Source organism: Salvelinus sp. IW2-2015, linkage group LG36 (genome assembly GCF_002910315.2).
Source record: "Salvelinus sp. IW2-2015 linkage group LG36, ASM291031v2, whole genome shotgun sequence".
Taxonomy (NCBI): Eukaryota; Metazoa; Chordata; class Actinopteri; order Salmoniformes; family Salmonidae; genus Salvelinus; species Salvelinus sp. IW2-2015.
In genome coordinates, this window is record NC_036875.1 from 11909157 (window position 1) to 11926494 (window position 17338).

At 43.2% G+C, this 17338-nt stretch overlaps 1 protein-coding gene across 2 annotated transcripts in view; it reads left to right on the plus strand.

Moving 5' to 3' along the window:
• The first annotated feature begins 482 nt into the window (after nt 1-482).
• LOC111959772 (integrin alpha-6-like) overlaps nt 483-17338 on the plus strand; it is a 39000-nt gene continuing 22144 nt past the window's right edge. For both annotated transcript variants that reach the window (XM_023981571.2, XM_023981570.2), the window contains exon 1: nt 483-776. In XM_023981571.2, the coding sequence (XP_023837339.1) occupies nt 595-776 (182 nt within the window). In that variant the 5' untranslated portion in view covers nt 483-594. The remainder of the gene's footprint in view (nt 777-17338) is intronic.

Sequence of the window (17338 nt, forward strand, 5' to 3'; positions counted from 1 at the left end):
GTTCATTCCCCACGGGGGGACCAGGATGAATATGTATGAACTTTCCAATTTGTAAGTCGCTCTGGATAAGAGCGTCTGCTAAATGACTTAAATGTAAAATTAGCTAGATGCCCTAAGACACATGGGCCTCTTTTGATGATAATGTCTGGCCATAAGAGTGTGATTATTGATAAATATACTGTACATGTTGATGAATAGACTTAATGCACCTCTCAGTCCAGTCTGGTTACCAAATAGCCATTTCTGAYCAATATTGGCTACAGTGTACTTTGATTTAATTTAATGACACCATGTATATTTTATCAAATGTTAACTCTAATGTGAACTGGAATGAATGAAGACAACTGAAATGGGCAGAGACTGGAGGTCAAATCAAMCCCCAAAGTTAGAAAACTGTTAGGGATTTGTGTGGTGACGTAAAGGGCGGAGGGAGCAGAGGAGGCGCGCTGTAGTGCACGATTACTAATCCGTAAACCCGGGATAACAACAGAAGCATTCAGCAGGTCATGGAATTCAGCAGCGAATCCTGAGCGAGGGGTAGTGGAACAACCAGCACAGCATTGAAYTATAGTGGTACCCTTAGGTGCTAACGCAATGGTGCACCCGARAATATATTTTCCAATTCATGTGGCACTTATTTGTTTGCTAGAATGGACCCATATATCAGGCTTCAACCTGGATACCTTGAATGTCCTGAGGAAAGACGGAGAACCGGGCAGTTTATTTGGATTCTCTCTAGCCATGCACCGGCAACTTAATCCTTCAGATAAAACAATGTAAGATTTTTGTTTTGTTTGTGTTGTTGTTGCCGTATAAATTCTGTTGCATTTATTGCACTTATTTTGGGTTGGTTAGCTACTTCTTTTACGTCTCCACTTTACGCATAGTTGGATCATCCATCACTCGAAGCATGGTAGCAGGTTCATTGGCCAAATTCTTATGGGACCGTTTTCTTGTCGACGGAGGTGAATATGTACATTTAAAACTAATACGTTTTGTTGAGAACTTTTCCTAWTTAAAAGCAACTTTATGTAGCTAAATTATCCATTGCTTTTCCTACATGGGAATAATGACAGATTCGTTGTCAGATTTTAAATACTTGTAGAAATTACGTTAAGGAATTTTGAAGAYTTTTACTCCCAATGTTTTGTAGACCTACATGTTGAATGCGCTGTAGTAAGAGCACAGTGAGGATTTATATTCAGTAGAGCGTGGGGCCAGGCATTGTGTGTTTAAGAATGCCCTTTGAYAGAGACCTTGCTACAAGTTAACAATGGAAAACCAGAGGTAACAAGCTTTGTCACTCGAGAAATCTTGCATGTCAATTGAATTTGTTCAAAAGAAAGTGACTCTAAATCCCCAGTAACAAGTGACTACTCAAGGGATATCTATCAAACCCCTTTTCACAGTATTGGACACTGTAATGCATGCCTAGCTGTTATTTAAAAAGTATAATATTACTGTTGTCATTTCAGAAGCCTTTTTGCWGTGTCAAGTGGTCAAACAGTATTATACTGAACAAAAATATAAACGCAACATGCAACAATTTCAAAGRTTTTACTGAGTTACAGTTCATATGAGGAAATCAGTCAATTGAAATAAATTCATTAGGCCCTAATCTGTGGATTTCACATGACTGGGAGAACAGATATGCATCTGTTGGTTTACAGATACCWTGAAAAAAGTGGGCCTCAGGATCTCATCGCAGTATTTTTGTGCATTCAAATTGCCATCGATAAAATGCAATTGTGTTCATTGTCCGTAGTTTACGCCTKCCCATACCATAACCCCACCGCCACCATGGGTAACTCTGTTCACAACGTTGACATCAGCAAACCGTTCACCCACACAACGCCATACATGTGGTCTGCGGTTGTGAGACCGGTTGGATGTACTGCCAAATTCTTTAAAACAAAGGTGGAGGTGGCTTATGGTAGATATATTAACATTCAATTTTCTGGMAACAACTCTGGTGGACATTCCTGCAGTCAGCCAGCCAATTGCACACTCCCTCAAACTTGAGACATCTGTGGCATTGTATTGTGTGACAAAACTGTACATTTGGCCTTTTCTTTCCCCAGCACAAGGTGCACCTGTGTAATGATCATGCTGTTTAATCAGCTTCTTGATATGCAMCACCTGTCAGGTGGATGGATTATCTTGGCAAATGAGAAATGCTCACTAACAGGGATGTAAACAAATGTGTGCACAACATTTGAGAGAAATAAGCTTTTAGTGCGTATGGAACATTTCTGGGATCTTTCTGGGGCCAACACTTCACATGTTGTGTTTATATTTTTGTTCAGTGTACTTTGTCTGGGGTTCTTACTGTCAATATTTCCTTTCACCAATGACTCCAGCCTTGTGCACTTATTGAATGAGTTCATAACATGGTTATAAACCCTGATCTACAAAACAAACGGTTGTCATTCTACTAAATAACAACTCTGGTAYCTTCAGTGGTGTGACCATGGTTTTCACTATGAAGCTGTGATCCATTCTTTGATAGTTGAGATTTATTCCCGTGAAAAGAGCAATGATCTGTGACCTGTTGTTTTCCCAACAGTGAGAGTGGCTACGTGTGACATGAGTCAAGGTTAGTTATTGGTTTAGAACAGGAGTGCTAAGGGCAGTGGTCCAGACAGAACCCACTGGGATTTTAACTGTCAAACATCTGTGTAAGTACAGTGCATTGTGCACCATTTAAAAACATGGCAGCCCAATCATTGCATATATTAGATCATTAACAATCCATCAAGTCTAAGTTCATCCAACACCCTGTAGGTAAGAGGTATTTACTATTGAAAAAAAATGGCTAGCTGGAGCACATCTGAGCAGTTGACTTCTGAGCCCTTACCCGCTATGTGCTGATTGACTTAGATCTGCCCACTACAGGCGGTCTGGCAAAAACCAGGCAGATGTGTCCATATTCAGAGTTTTACTGGCTCTTGGTCACCACCACAGAGTTGCACACACACACACACACACATCATAAATGCACCGTTCTGTATACATTGGACCTTGTGTTGTTGTCCTCTGGTGGCTAGCTAGCTAGCTAAGATTGGCCCTTTCCTAAATTAGCTATGGATGGAGATAGGGATTTGGACTTGTGGTTTTACTTAATACTCCTTACTGGCCAATGATTATAACGGCGATCCAACCGTAAATTTATACATAGCACCCCTGGACTGAGATGATGGAAGTTCAATATGTAGCTAGATGTAGAAGGCTAATGTTAACTAGCTAACATTGCCCATGATAGGAAGTTAGGCTAGCGAGCAAGCATTTTAGCCAGGTAGCCTAGGACAACAAAAACTAAAAGCGTGCACTGTATGACAGAGTCAAAGACTGTTTCGTCAACACGAAAGAGAGGAGGATGGCGTTGGCTTTTCTCTACAAGTAGAGTGAGTCAACATGTTTTTTCTACTTACACAAATACACACACATCAGAACCATGGACAGCCACATCATATTTAGCTTAAGTTGATTGGACTAAATTGTWTTTGGAATATTTTAGTTGTCACTGTATCAGACTAAGCATAGGTGATTTGATGATGTTGAAATGGTGTTGGAATAGTGTAGGCAGCTCCTGTKTTYTTTGCGACTTGCGGTAACTCTCCGTGGTTCTAAAATGTTGGAAACATTAACTTGCTTGACCATGCTGTAGGTCATGTTTGTTACATGCAATATGCTTTCACCAACAAACAAACTATCATGGTCCAAACACACCAAGAAAATCATTAAGAGACCACGACAACGCCTTTCCCCCCTCAGGAGACTGAAAAGATTTGGCATGGGTCCCCAGATCCATCGAGAGCATCGGCATTCCCATCGTAACGCGCTACAGAGGGTAGTGCGTACAGCCCTGTACATCACTGGGGCAAAGCTTCCTGCCATCCAGGACCTATATACTTGTCAGAGGAAGTCCCCCAAAAATGTCAAAGACTCCAGTCACCTAAGTCATAGACTGTTCTCTCTGCTACTGCACGGAAACGGTACCGGAGCGCCAAGTTCAGGTCCAAAAGGCTCCTTAACAGCTTCTACCCCCAAGCCATAAGACTGCTGAACAATTGATCAAATGACCACCCGGACTATTTGCATTGACACCCCCCCTTTGTTTTTACACTGCTGCTACTSGCTGTTTATTATCTATTCATAGTCACTTTACCCCTACCTACATGTACAAATTACCTTGACTAACCTGTACCCCAGCACATTGACTCGGTACCCGTACCCTCTGTATATAGCCTCATTATTGTTACTTATTTTTGTACTTATTTTTTTWACTTTAGTTAATTTAGTACATATTTTCTTAACTCTATTTTCTTAACTGCATTTTCGACGCATGTGACAAATAMAATTTSATTTGATTTTGACTTCACCGGACAAAGGTTGCTCTCCGGTTTTGTGATGAAACAAAGGTGTGGTTGAATTTATTCTAATTATTTTCTCTGCCTTAGGCCTATACAGTATATCACRTCCGCAAGGCTTATGAACTAACAGGTTATAGAGCAAACAACGCAATTATCACAACAGGTTGAAAAATAGCTTTTTTTGGGGGACTTGGCTTCCCAAGTGATTTTACCCACACACCGTTACTGACTGTAGACTACATAGCCTATCATTATCATTGCAGACACCAATTCACACAACTAAAGATGAGATGTCAACATCTTGGCAGASAGAGAGGCTAATTACTGCTGCCAGTCAGAATTGATGGCCCTCTCTCTCTGGCCAGCTAGAGATCTTATCTGATAGGCCATAAATCAAGTGTGCATGCAGAGTGCACCAGGCCGTTTAGAGTCTTCTACTAATTTACTAACTTTATCTGGCATATAACACATTATCTTCCAGTAATAGTAACATGCACAACATACTCATGATAATACACTATATATACAAAAGTATGTGGACACCCATTCAAATTAGTGCATTCGGCTATTTCAGCCACACTCATTGCTGTCAGCTGTATAAAATCGAGCACACATCCATGCAATCTTCATAGACAAACATTGGCAGTAGAATGGCCTTACAAYGTGGCACCGTCATATGATGCCACCTTTCCAACAAGTCAGTAAGTAAAATTTCTGCCCTGCTAGAGCTGCCCTGGTCAACTCTAAGTGCTGTTATTGTGAAGTGGAAATGTCTAGAAGCAACAACGGCTCAGCCATGAAGTGGTAGGCCACATAAGCTCACAGAATGGGACTGCAGAGTGCTGAAGCACGTAGCGTGTAAAAATGGTCTGTACCGCGTTCCAAACTGCCTCTGGAAGCAACATCAGCACAATAACTACTGTTCATCAGGAGCTTAATGAAATGGATTTCCATGGCCGAGCAGCCACACACAAGCCTAAGATCATCAATGCCAAGCGTGGGCTGGAGTGGTGTAAAGCTCGCCGCCATTGGACTCTGGAGCAGTGGAAACACGTTCTCTGGAGTGATAAATCACGCTTCACCATCTGGTAGTCCAGCGGATGAATCTGAGTTTGGCATATGCCAGGAGAACGCTACCTGCCTGAATGCATAGTGTCAAATGTAAAGTTTGGTGGAGGAGGAATAATGGTCTGGAGCTGTTTTTCATGGTTCGGGCTAGGCCCCTTAGCTCCAGTGAAGGGAAATGTTAATGCTACAGCATGCAATGACATTCGAGACGATTCTGTGCTTCCAACTTTGTGGCAACAGTTTGGGAAAGGCCCTTTCCTGTTTCAGCATGACAATGCCCACGTGCACAAAGCGAGGTTCATACAGAAATGGTTTGTCAAGATYGGTGTGGAAGAACTTGACTGATCTGCACAGAGCCCTGACTTCTACCCCATCGAACACCTTTGGGATGAATTGGAACCCTGACTGCGAGCCAGGCCTAATCGCCCAACATCAGTGCGTGACCTTACTAATGCTCTTGTGGCTGAATGGAAGCAAGTCCCCGCAGCAATGTTCCAACATCTAGTGGAAAGGCTTCCCAGAAGAATGGAGGCTATTATAGCAACAAGCGGGGGACCAACTCCATATTAATGCCCATGATTTTGGAATGAGATGTTCGACGAGCAGGTGTCCACATACTTTTGGTCATATAGAGTAAATACAGCCATGTAAAAGTCATATTAACTGGCAATTCTGTACTGACGATATGTATTAGTTAAACAGGTAAACAATGATACCAACTGGCGACAGAACAACTACGTTATAGATGTAACAAGATAACCAACATTATTCAGGTTTCAGTAGCATGCAGTAATCATCATAAACAATCCCCAACAATATAAAGCCCCAACTTACATTGTCAATGCACACACAACACTTCTAAAATGAACACTGAAAACTCGGTCGCCAGCCAGACTGGCATCTTCTGTCGAAGACTAAAAAACACTGAGCTACAGTGGGTGGAGCCAGAGTCCAAATGACCATTCAAACCTGCTGATTGGCTGAAAGGAATGGCCTTTTTTACAGCCGCCCCTGGGTTTCTTACGGAAATCCAAACAACTTCGGAAATGCCTCAATGTGGGGCATAGTCTTTAAGTGCCTTCTCCTATCCAGCAGGACAGCCAGGGCAGAGGGTCAGAGCAGCTAAGGGACCAGACAAAGTGGGGTCCAGTCCTACTGTGCATCTGGCCAAACTAGAGGGGCAGCTGATAGCAAGTGTCACTTTAGAGGACCATGGGGGCCAGGAGGGTGCTGGCTTTGGGGCACGTAAGGGCGTAGGGGCCACCCTACGAGGAGGTTGCACAACGTCGCAGGAACAGTGTCTGGTCATCCCATGGGATGCCACGGGGTGGTGGAAGATCCTCTAGCTCAGCTGGTTGAAGGCCACTGGGGCCCATTCCTGGGCACTGAGTTAGTGACTTCTCCCTACTGCTGAAGATGATGGCTCCCATGGTGGAGCAGGTGGAGACCTTTGGGCGAGGCTCATCAGAGATCTGAAGGCAGGGGCAKGCTGGGCCCCAGAGATGAGGTCAGGTGATTTCCCAGGTGTGAGGGCCAAGGGTCTTCCAGTGCAGGAGGTGGGGCTGCCTCCCAGAACTGGAGACAGCAGGCCCATGGGTCAGTGAACAGTGGTTCCCCCAGGTCACTAGGCTAGGGGCCTAGCCGGGCAGGAAACTCAGGGCCTACTACTAAGACAGAGGACTGCAAGCCTAGCTAAGCAGGGAACTGGGAGCTTAGCGCTAGGACAGGTGGCTGTGCACCGGCTGAGGTTGGGGGCTGCGAACTGGCTAGGAGCAGGGACTGCAGACCTAGAGTGACAGCCAACTCGGGGCCCTACAGGGCAGGAGATCCAGGGCCTGGAACTAGCACAGGAGGTTTACATTTCATGATCTTTGATGGAAAAACAGAAGCTTGGAATTTCTCAGAAGCCTGGCAGTTGGCTGTGTCCCAGTAAAGCTCAAAGGCAGGTTATAATCTCCTGGGTAGAGACTGAGACACTGATTTATTAGCAGTGATAGAGGAGCTCAGGCCCTGGTGGTTTGAAAAACCACACACTTTTGCCAAATGTTGTTATGGCCTGGCTGGTGTAACAAGCCAACTCTAGACCAGTGCCAAGTGTTGGTGTAGGTAAACAGACACAGTTAGAACAGCTGCAGTGGTTCTGGGGACTTTGAGTGCACAGCTGTAGGGTCAGCATCACACAACATTTGGGGAAAAAGGTCAGCAAGGTCACGGGATACAACCACAGTTTGGCCACCACTAATAATTTACACGTTGGGCTCTATTTTAACAGGCCTAGCGCAATTGTAAATCGTAGCGCTGGTGGTAGCGTTATAGGTTCAGGGGTGTGTCAGAAATATTTGAACTATTTTCACAATTGGAATTATGGGCGTAGTAGCTGGCGATGCCGTGAAAGGGCTGGGTTTTGGAGAATAAACAACTCGTGGGTGTGTGAAGGCTTGGCCCCTCACTRGCCAAACAGAACGTGCTCCATGGCTAAATATGTGGTTGCTTCATGTTGTGTATTTACGGTATTTTATGTATTGCTTTGTCATCAACTCMAATTTGAAAGTTAGTCCCTTATAGCCTCCTTCGTTAAATAGCCTGCCCCATATTTGCTAAATATGTTGAACATGTTTGCAGTCCACAGTCTTCTAATTGCATTGGTTCAGTGTGGAAATACATAGTTAAACATARGCTACAGTATAGCATTCGCACTGATATAGGGGCTAGCCCTACTGTAAATTGCAGTCTGGATATGGACATAAGCAAGATTAAATTCACWAGGCTATTGATAATGCCTAAAAAAAATAACTTAACAACAACTTGTTTTATTTAGGCTATGTCTAGATACAGTTACWGGCACCATAATTGCTCCCTGTGGGYGTATAATACAGACAAGKCAACTTAGACTATGGAGGGTTTTACGCACATTAAAAACTTKGGTTTATAAAATCATGTTTTATAAACATCATAGAACMATCTTACAGATCATAATGTATTTGCACTTCTGCAGAAGTAACAGATGGAATTGCATTCGAAGCCAGGGAAGTTTGGTTTTTAATTAAACGAAAAACAACCAACAACAATATTTCTAAGTAGATATTATATATATATATATTATATATACTATATATATATATATATATATATATATATATATATATATAGTAATTTCATGGCATTGTGTGCACGCGTAGGCTTAAATGTCTTTGCACATAACATTTGCACGTCTGTACTAAATACTAGGCTCCTGTCAATTATCGTTGCCTATGTGTGTGGCAGATTCTCCCCAAAATTATAGGAGGACTGAATAGTATTTGAGGAGTGTGTCTTTGGTAATCGGATGAGGGGTGCTCTTCCAAAAGGGGGATGGATAGCCTACGTGAACAAGCAAAATGCAGGGATGTGGATTGTGAGTAATGAAAAAGCATGAGGGCAAAAAGCTCCAAAATATTTAAAGCATTCTCAGTAGAACATTTTAAAACCMCTTTATTCATAGGCTTCTTTTGGCTAATGGTCAAAATAAAAAGACACACTATATGCTATGCTGCTAAACCAGCCATGATTAAGGGGAGGGTAGGCTATGGTTGGTTTTGAATCAAATTAAATTAAATGGGGGGGAAACCAATTGTTTTTTGAATGTTTCTAAATACGAGATTCACCGGCACAAAAGGCACATCTCTCATTCCATGGGCACTGTGTGTCATGAATGGATAAGCTGCACTTCTGCTCTCAAAATCCCTGCCATTATCAACTGCGTTACTACTTTTTGTGGGTCTTAAAACTTCCCATTAGCGCTGCATGAAATTGTCACTTTTCCGCTTGTTTTTAAGGACACGCCGTAAATATTGCCAGCCCTCCTAGCCCTAGTCTGTAACCAATCCTACTGTCTTAGACTTCTTGACATGGATAGGAATATGATGGCTCTCCATGTACTTAGTAGCTCAGCTAACTTGATGCTATAACCTGGGGGTTTCTGTTTTAGAGGAACAGAGGGCAGTAGATTTGCAATGTTATTTTTTGATAATGTGTCCTAAAAAGTTAATTTCCGATGCATTGAACCTTTTCAAATCTTGTTGTACTTGGAAAATGAGTCTCCTTTCYCCTAAGTGTAACTTGTTGGCAGTTCCGTCTTTGCCTGGCTACCCATCCACATCGCTCCGGCCAAACGCCACGCCCACTAACGTTTCTTCTCCACGRTGAGTCTGGATTTGCTTCCTMCCCGAGGACTTCTAGAATGTGAACACATTCAAACCATTCTGTTTGGTTCAAGAAACCGATGCGCTGGGCCAGAGCCGGCCTACACGAATCATGAATCACGTAATTTTTACGTCAGCACAAACTACTTCTAGGTTAGCGGGTTCAGACTGATGTATGGAGCGATCGATACAGCCGCGAAATTAAATTCAGGATGAGTCGTCAGGCAAGTTCCATGACTGTCAAAGTTCTCAACTACCAGTAGCACTTTTGACTTTTTGTCTTGTGGACTCTAAGGTAACAAAGTCCAGCCTTGCTTGTGTCTAATTGCTTAAWTGTTCCCTATTAGTTTATCTAGATCAGAAGCTGTTGGGTAATCATTATAACRGGGGAATAAGGTGCTTATCTATAAGTACTTTAAAATATATATMCATTTTCTCCTTCAGAAATGAGCAGCTTGTTTTCATGTGTCATCTAGACTTTGTACGCAAAGGCTGGAGTGCTGCGTGTGAATGCCGATGTTACCCTTCAGTGACTTGCCAAATTTTACAACTACAGTTGAAGTCAGAAGTTTACATACACCTTAGCCAAATGCATTTAAACTCAGTTTTTCACAATTCCTGACATTTAATCCTGGTAAAAAATCCCTGTCTTAGGTCAGTTAGGATCACCACTTTATTTTAAGAATGTGAAATGTCAGAATAATAGTAGAGAGAATTATTTATTTCAGCTTTTATTTCGTTCATCACATTGCCAGCGGATCAGAAGTTTACATACACTCAATTAGTATTTGGTAGCATTGCCTTTAAATTGTTTAGCTTGGGTCAAATGTTTCAGGTAGCCTTCCACAAGCTTCCCACAATAAAATGGGTGAATTTTGGCCCATTCCTCCTGACAGAGCTGGTGTAACTGAGTCAGGTTTGTAGGCCTCCTTGCTCGCACACACTTTTTCAGTTCTGCCCACAAATTTTCTATGGAATTGAGGTCAGGGCTTTGTGATGGCCACTCCAATACCTTGACTTTGTTGTCCTTAAGCCATTTTGCCACAACTTTGGAAGTATGCTTGGGGTCATTGTCCATTTGGAAGACCCATTTTCGACCAAGCTTTAACTTCCTTACTGATGTCTTGAGATGTTGCTTCARTATATCCATATAATTTTCCCTCCACGTGATGCCATCTATTTTGAAGTGCACCAGTCCCTCCTGCAGCAAAGCACTCCCACAACATGATGCTGCCACCCCCGTGCTTCACGGTTGGGATGGTGTTTTTCGGCTTGCAAGCCTCCCCCTTTTTCCTCCAAACATAACGATGATCATTATGGCCAAAAGTTCAATTTTTGTTTCATCAAACCAGAGGACATTTCTCAAAAAAATACGATCTTTGTCCCCATGTGCAGTTTCAAACTGTAGTCTGGCTTTTTTATGGCGGTTTTGGAGCAGTGACTTCTTCCTTGCTGAGCGGCCTTTCAGGTTATGTCGATATAGTTCTCGTTTTACTGTGGATATAGATAATTTTGTACTTGTTTCCTCCAGCATCTTCACAAGGTCCGTTGCTGTTGTTCTGGGATTGATTTGCACTTTTTGCACCGAGGTACGTTCATCTCTAGGAGACAGAACGCATCTCCTTCCTGAGCGCTATGACGGCTGCGTGGTCCCATGGTGTTTATAATTGCTTACTATTGTTTGTACAGATGAACGTGGTACCTTCAGGCATTTTTTTCTAAGGTCTTGGCTGATTTCTTTTGATTGTCCCATGATGTCAAGCAAAGAGGCAGTGAGTTTGAACGTAGGCCTTGAAATACATCCACGGATACACCTCCAATTGACTCAAATGATGTCAATTAGCCTATCAGAAGCTTCTAAAGCCATGACATAATTTTCTGGAATTTTCTAAGCTGTTTAAAGGCACAGTCAACTTACTGTATGTAAACTTCTGACCCACTGGAATTGTGATACAGTGAATTATGAGTGAAATAAACAATTGTTGGAAAATTACTTGTGTCATGCACAAAGTAGATGTCCTAACCAACTTGCCAAAACTCTAGTTTGTTAAAAAGACATTTGTGGAGTGGTTGAAAAATGAGTTTTAATGACTCCAACCTAAGTGTATGTAAACGTCCGACTTCAACTGTATCAATGGGGAGCACTGCTGAGAACCTTTACTTGCAGATACAAATCCCTGTGTGTTGTTTCCCACTCTAATGCAGCTCTATGGRGTTGGTTTCCCCAGGCTTTAAGTGAGAGTGTGATGTGCAAGAGTAACATTGGAATAAACTATATAAACTCAACTATCTTGAACTGCGCTTCGAACTGACAGCTCAGTCGYTCTGTGAAGTTGTAGTTAACAGCTCAGTCAAAACAAAGATGTTATTTGCATTTCACTGGCTGTTGATAGAGGGGACATAATTTGGGCTTCGACCTTCCCCTTTCCCAACAAGCTTCCTCTTGGGAGTCCTTGTTTGGTAAATGAAGGTCCATGACCCTATCCAAAGAATCAATAGGTGGTTCACGGAATAGCTTGTGGAATCATGCAGAGTGGAGGAAGAAGGTGGAGAGGATTCCCTGCCCCCCTTTGTGGAAACTCCCTAAGCGGTTAAACATAGCACTTGTAGTGTATGGACAGTTATCACTCTATTATGTCCCCAATATAGTTCCCTAATAGCATTACAATACTACTTAATCTATGTAACACAACAAACATGCTGCACAATATGTAATATTGTTACCCAGATATGCAATAGAATCAAATGTATTTATAAAGCCCTTTTTACATCAGCCGATGTCACAAAGTTCTATACAGAAACCCAGCCTAAAACCCACAAACAGCAAGCAATGCAGATGTAGAAGCATGGTGGCTAGGAAAAACTCTCTAGAAAGGCAGGAATCTAGGAAGAAACCTAGGGAGGAACCAGGCTCTGAGGAGTGGCCAGTCCTCTTCTGGCTGTGCTGGGTGGAGATTATAACAGTACATGGCCAAGATGTTCAAAGGTTCATAGATGACCAGCAGGGTCAAATAATAATAATCACAGTGGTTGAGGGTGCAACAGGTCAATACCTCAGGAGTAAATGTCAGTTGGCTTTTCATAGCTGATCATTCAGAGTTAGAGACAGCAGGTACGGTAGAGAGAGCGAGAGAGTCGAAAACAGCAGGCCCGAGACAAGGTAGCACGTCCGGTGAACAGGTCAGGGTTCCATAGCCCCAGGCAGAACATTTGAAACTGGAGCAGCAGYACGRCCAGGTGGACTGGGGACAGCAWGGAGYCATCAGGCCAGGTAGTCCTGAGGCATGGTCCTAGGGATCAGGTCCTCTGAGAGAGAGAGAGAGCATACACAGCGTACACTTAAATTCACACAGGACACCGGATAAGACAGGAGAAATACTCTAGATATAACAGACTGACCCTAGCCCCCCGACACATAAACTATTGCAGCATAATTACTGGAGGCTGAGACAGGAGGGGTTGGGAGACACTATGGCCTCATCTGACAATACCTCCGGACATGGCCAACCAGGCAGGATATATACCCCACCAACTTTGCCAAAGCACAGCCCCCACACCACTAGAGGGATATCTTCAACCACCAACTTACTACCCAGTTTTTCACTGTCTTTTTACTGTTGTTTATATTTCTTTACTTACTTATTGTTCACCTAATACCTTTTTGCACTATTGGTTAGAGCCTGTAAGTAAGCATTTCACTGTAAGGTCTACACCTGTTGTAGTCGGCGCACGTGACAAATAAACTATGATTTGATTTGAGATAAGGCCGAGTATAGCCCACGAGATCTCCCMCACGGCACGAACCCGAGGGGGGTACCAACCCAGACAGGAAGATGACATCAGTAACTCAACCCACTCAAGTGAWGCACCCCTCCTAGGGACGGCATGTAAGAGCACCAGTAAGCCAGTGACTCAGCCCCTGTAATAGGGTTAGAAGCAGAGAATCCCAGTGGAGAGAGAGAGGAACCGGCCAGGCAGAGACAGCAAGGGCGGTCCGTCACTCCAGTGCCTTTCCATTCACCTTCACACCCCTGGGCCAGACTACACTCAATCATAGGACCTACTGAATAGATGAGTCTTCAATAAAGACTTCTCTCACATGGCTAGGCAGACCATTCCATAAAAATTGAGCTCTATGGGAGAAAGCCCTGCCTCCAGCTGTTTGCTTAGAAATTCTAGGGACAATAAGGAGGCCTGCGTCTTGTGACCGTAGCGTACATGTAGGTATGTACGGCAGTACCAMATCGTAAAGATAGGTAGGAGGAAGCCCATGCAATGCTTTGTAGGTTAGCAGTAAAACCTTGAAGTTTATTTAGTGCTTCATCCAGGTAGCCGGAAGTAGAGCATTTCAGTAGTCTAATTTAGAAGTGACAAAAGCATGGATACATTTTTATGCATCATTTTTGGACAGAAAGTTTCAGATTTTTGCAATGTCTCGTAGATGGAAAAAAGCTGTCCTTGAAACAGTCATGATATGGTCATCAAAAGAGAGATCAGGGTCCAGAGTAACGCCGAGGTCCTTCAGTTTTATTTGAGATGAAGATTAATTGTCAGATCCAACAGAAGATCTCAGAAGACCTAGAACTAGCATCTCTGTTTTGTCCGAGTTTAAAAGTGAAACATTTGCTGCCATCCACTTCCTTATGTCTGAAACACAGGCTTCCAGGGACGGCAATTTTGGGGCTTCACCATGTTTCATCGAAATGTACGCCTATGTATCGTCCGCATAGCAGTGAAACTTAAAATTATGTTTCCAAATGACATCACCAAGAGGTAAAATATATAGTGGAAACAATAGTGGTCCTAAAACGGAACCTTGAGGAACACCGAAATATACAGTTGATTTGTCACTGGCCAAACCATCCACAGAGACAGACTGACGGATAAGATGGAAACCAGTTCAGAACTTGTCCGTGTAGACCAATTTGGGTTTCCAATCTCTCCAAAAGAAAGTGGTGATCATTGGTATCAAAAGCAGCACTAAGGTCTAGGAGCATGAGGACAGATGCAGAGCCTTGGTCTGACGCCATTAAAAGGTCATTTACCACCTTCACGAGTGCAGTCTCAGTGCTATGATGGGGTCTAAAACCAGACTGAAGCATTTCATATACATTGTTTGTCTTCTGGAAGGCAGTGAGTTTCTGCGCAACAGCTTTTTTTTTTTTGAGAGAGAGGAATGGAAGATGTGATATAGGCCGATTTTAGTTTTTTTATATTTTCTGGGTCAAGGTTTGGCTTTTTCAAGAGAGRCTTTATTACTGCCACTTTTAGTGAGTTTGTTACACATCTGGTGGATAGGGAGCTGTTTATTATGTTCAACATAGGAGGGCCAAGCACAGGAAGCAGCTCTTTGAGTAGTTTAGTTGGAATAGGGTTCAGTATGCAGCTTGAAGGTTTAAATGCCATGACTATTTTCATCAATGTGTCAAGAGATATAGTATTAAAAAACTTGAGTGTCTCCTTTGATCCTAGGTCCTGGCAGTGTTGTGCAGACTCAGGACAACTGAGCTTTGGAGAAATACGCAGATTTAAAGAAGAGTCTGTAATTTGCTTTCTAATGATCATGATCTTTTTGTCAAAGAGGTTAATTCATTTTTCACTGCTGAAGTGAAAGCCATCCTCTCTTGGGGAATGCTGCTTTTTAGTTAGCTTTGCGACAGTATTAAAAACAAATTTGGGATTGTTCTTAATTGAGGAGACTAAGTTGGAAAAATAGAATGATCGAGCAGCAGTGAGGGCTCTTCGATACTGCACGGTACTGTCTTTCCAAGCTAGTCGAAAGACTTCCAGTTTGGTGTAGCACAATTTCCGTTCCAATTTTCTGGAAGTTTGCTTCAGAGCTCAGGTATTTTCTGTATACCAGGGAGGTAGTTTCTTATGACAAATGTTTTTTGTTTTTAGGGGTGCGACTGCATCTATGGTGTTACGCAATGCAAAAAAAATACATATTTATTTTTTTACCTTTATTTAACTAGGCAAGTCAGTTAAGAACAAATTCTTATTTACAATGACAGCCTTCTTCAGGGGCAGAACGACAGATTTATACCTTGTAAGCTCAGGGATTTGAACTTGCAACTKTTCGGTTACTAGCCCAACTCTCTAACCACTAGGCTACCCTGCCGCACCAATTAAGTTCCTCAGTTAGGTGRTTAACCGATTGTTGTACTCTGACGTCCTTGGGTAGGTGGAGGGAGTCTTGAAGGGCATCTAGGAATCTTTGGGTTGTCTGAGAATTTATAGCATGGCTTTTGATGATCCTTGGTTGGGGTCTGAGCAGATCATTTTTTTGTGATTGCAAACGTAATAAAATGGTGGTCCGATAGTCCAGGATTATGAGGAAAAACATTAAGATCCACAATATTTATTTTGCGGGACAGAACTAGGTCCAGAGTATGACCGTGGCAGTGAGTAGGTCCGGAGACATGTTGGACAAAACCCACTGAGTCGATGATGGATCCGAAAGCCTTTTGGAGTGGGTCTGTGGACTTCTCCATGTGAATATTAAATAAAAAAAWTAGAATATTATCTGCCATGACTACAAGGTCAGATAGGAATTCAGGGAACTCGGTGAGGAATGCTGTATACGGCCCAGGAGGCCTGTAAACAGTAGCTATAAAAAGTGATTGMGTAGGCTGCATAGATTTCATGACTAGAAGCTCAAAATACGAAAACACAGTAATTTTWGTTTTTGTAAATTGAAATTTGGTATCGTAAATGTTAGCAACACCTCCACCTTTGCGGGATGTGCAATGGTCACCAGTGTAACCAGGAGGAGAGGCCTCATTTAACACAGTGAATTTATCAGGCTTAAGCCATGTTTCAGTCAGGCCAATCGCATCACGATTATGATCAGTGATTAGTTCACTGCCTTGGAAGTGAGGGATCTAACATTAAGTAGCCCTATTTTGAGATGTGAGATATCAAAATCTCTTTCAATAATGGCAGGAATGGAGGAGGTCCTTATCCTAGTGAGATTGCTAAGGCGAACACCGCCATGTTTAGTTTTTCCCAACCTAGATCGAGGCACAGCCCCYGTCTCAATGGGGATAGCTGAGCTGACTACAATGACTGTGCTAGTGGCAGACTCCACTAAGCTGGCAGGCTGGCTAACAGCMTGCTGCCTGGYCTGCACCCTATYTCATTGTGGAGCTAGGGGAGTTAGAGCCCTGTCTATGTTCACAGATAAGATGAGAGCACCCCTCCAGCTAGGATGGAGTCCGTCACTCCTCAAAGGTCGAGGAGAGCGAAGATATATAGCTGCTACTAAGCGTACGAGACTGGTGTAGGAGACTCTATCGACTGCAGACCCTAGGAACGTGGAGAGCGCGGGGAGAGCGGCAGAGGGAGAAATGGTGACGCTAAGAGGGTAGACGAGCCATTGTGTAGTGAAAGCGAGGAGTACGAGGTCACTGACTGTCATGGCATGGATCACGGTCGACACGGAGAGGCAGACGGAATGATCTAAGGTGCATCTGTGTGTTGACCTACGTGAACTAGGGAGAGAGGTACACATAGCCGTCACAACTTATTGTGCTGCTGAGCGGCTGACGATCGAGCATCGTTGCCGGACGTGGATAACAAAATTCCTATACTCTCTACACTCGCCATTTTAGCCTTAGCCAGCACCATCTTCAGCGTAGCCTTAATGTTGTTAGCCCTCCGCCCCCGCCCTGGTTACACCCAGTCGTCACCTGACTCGCCTGGACCATGACTCTC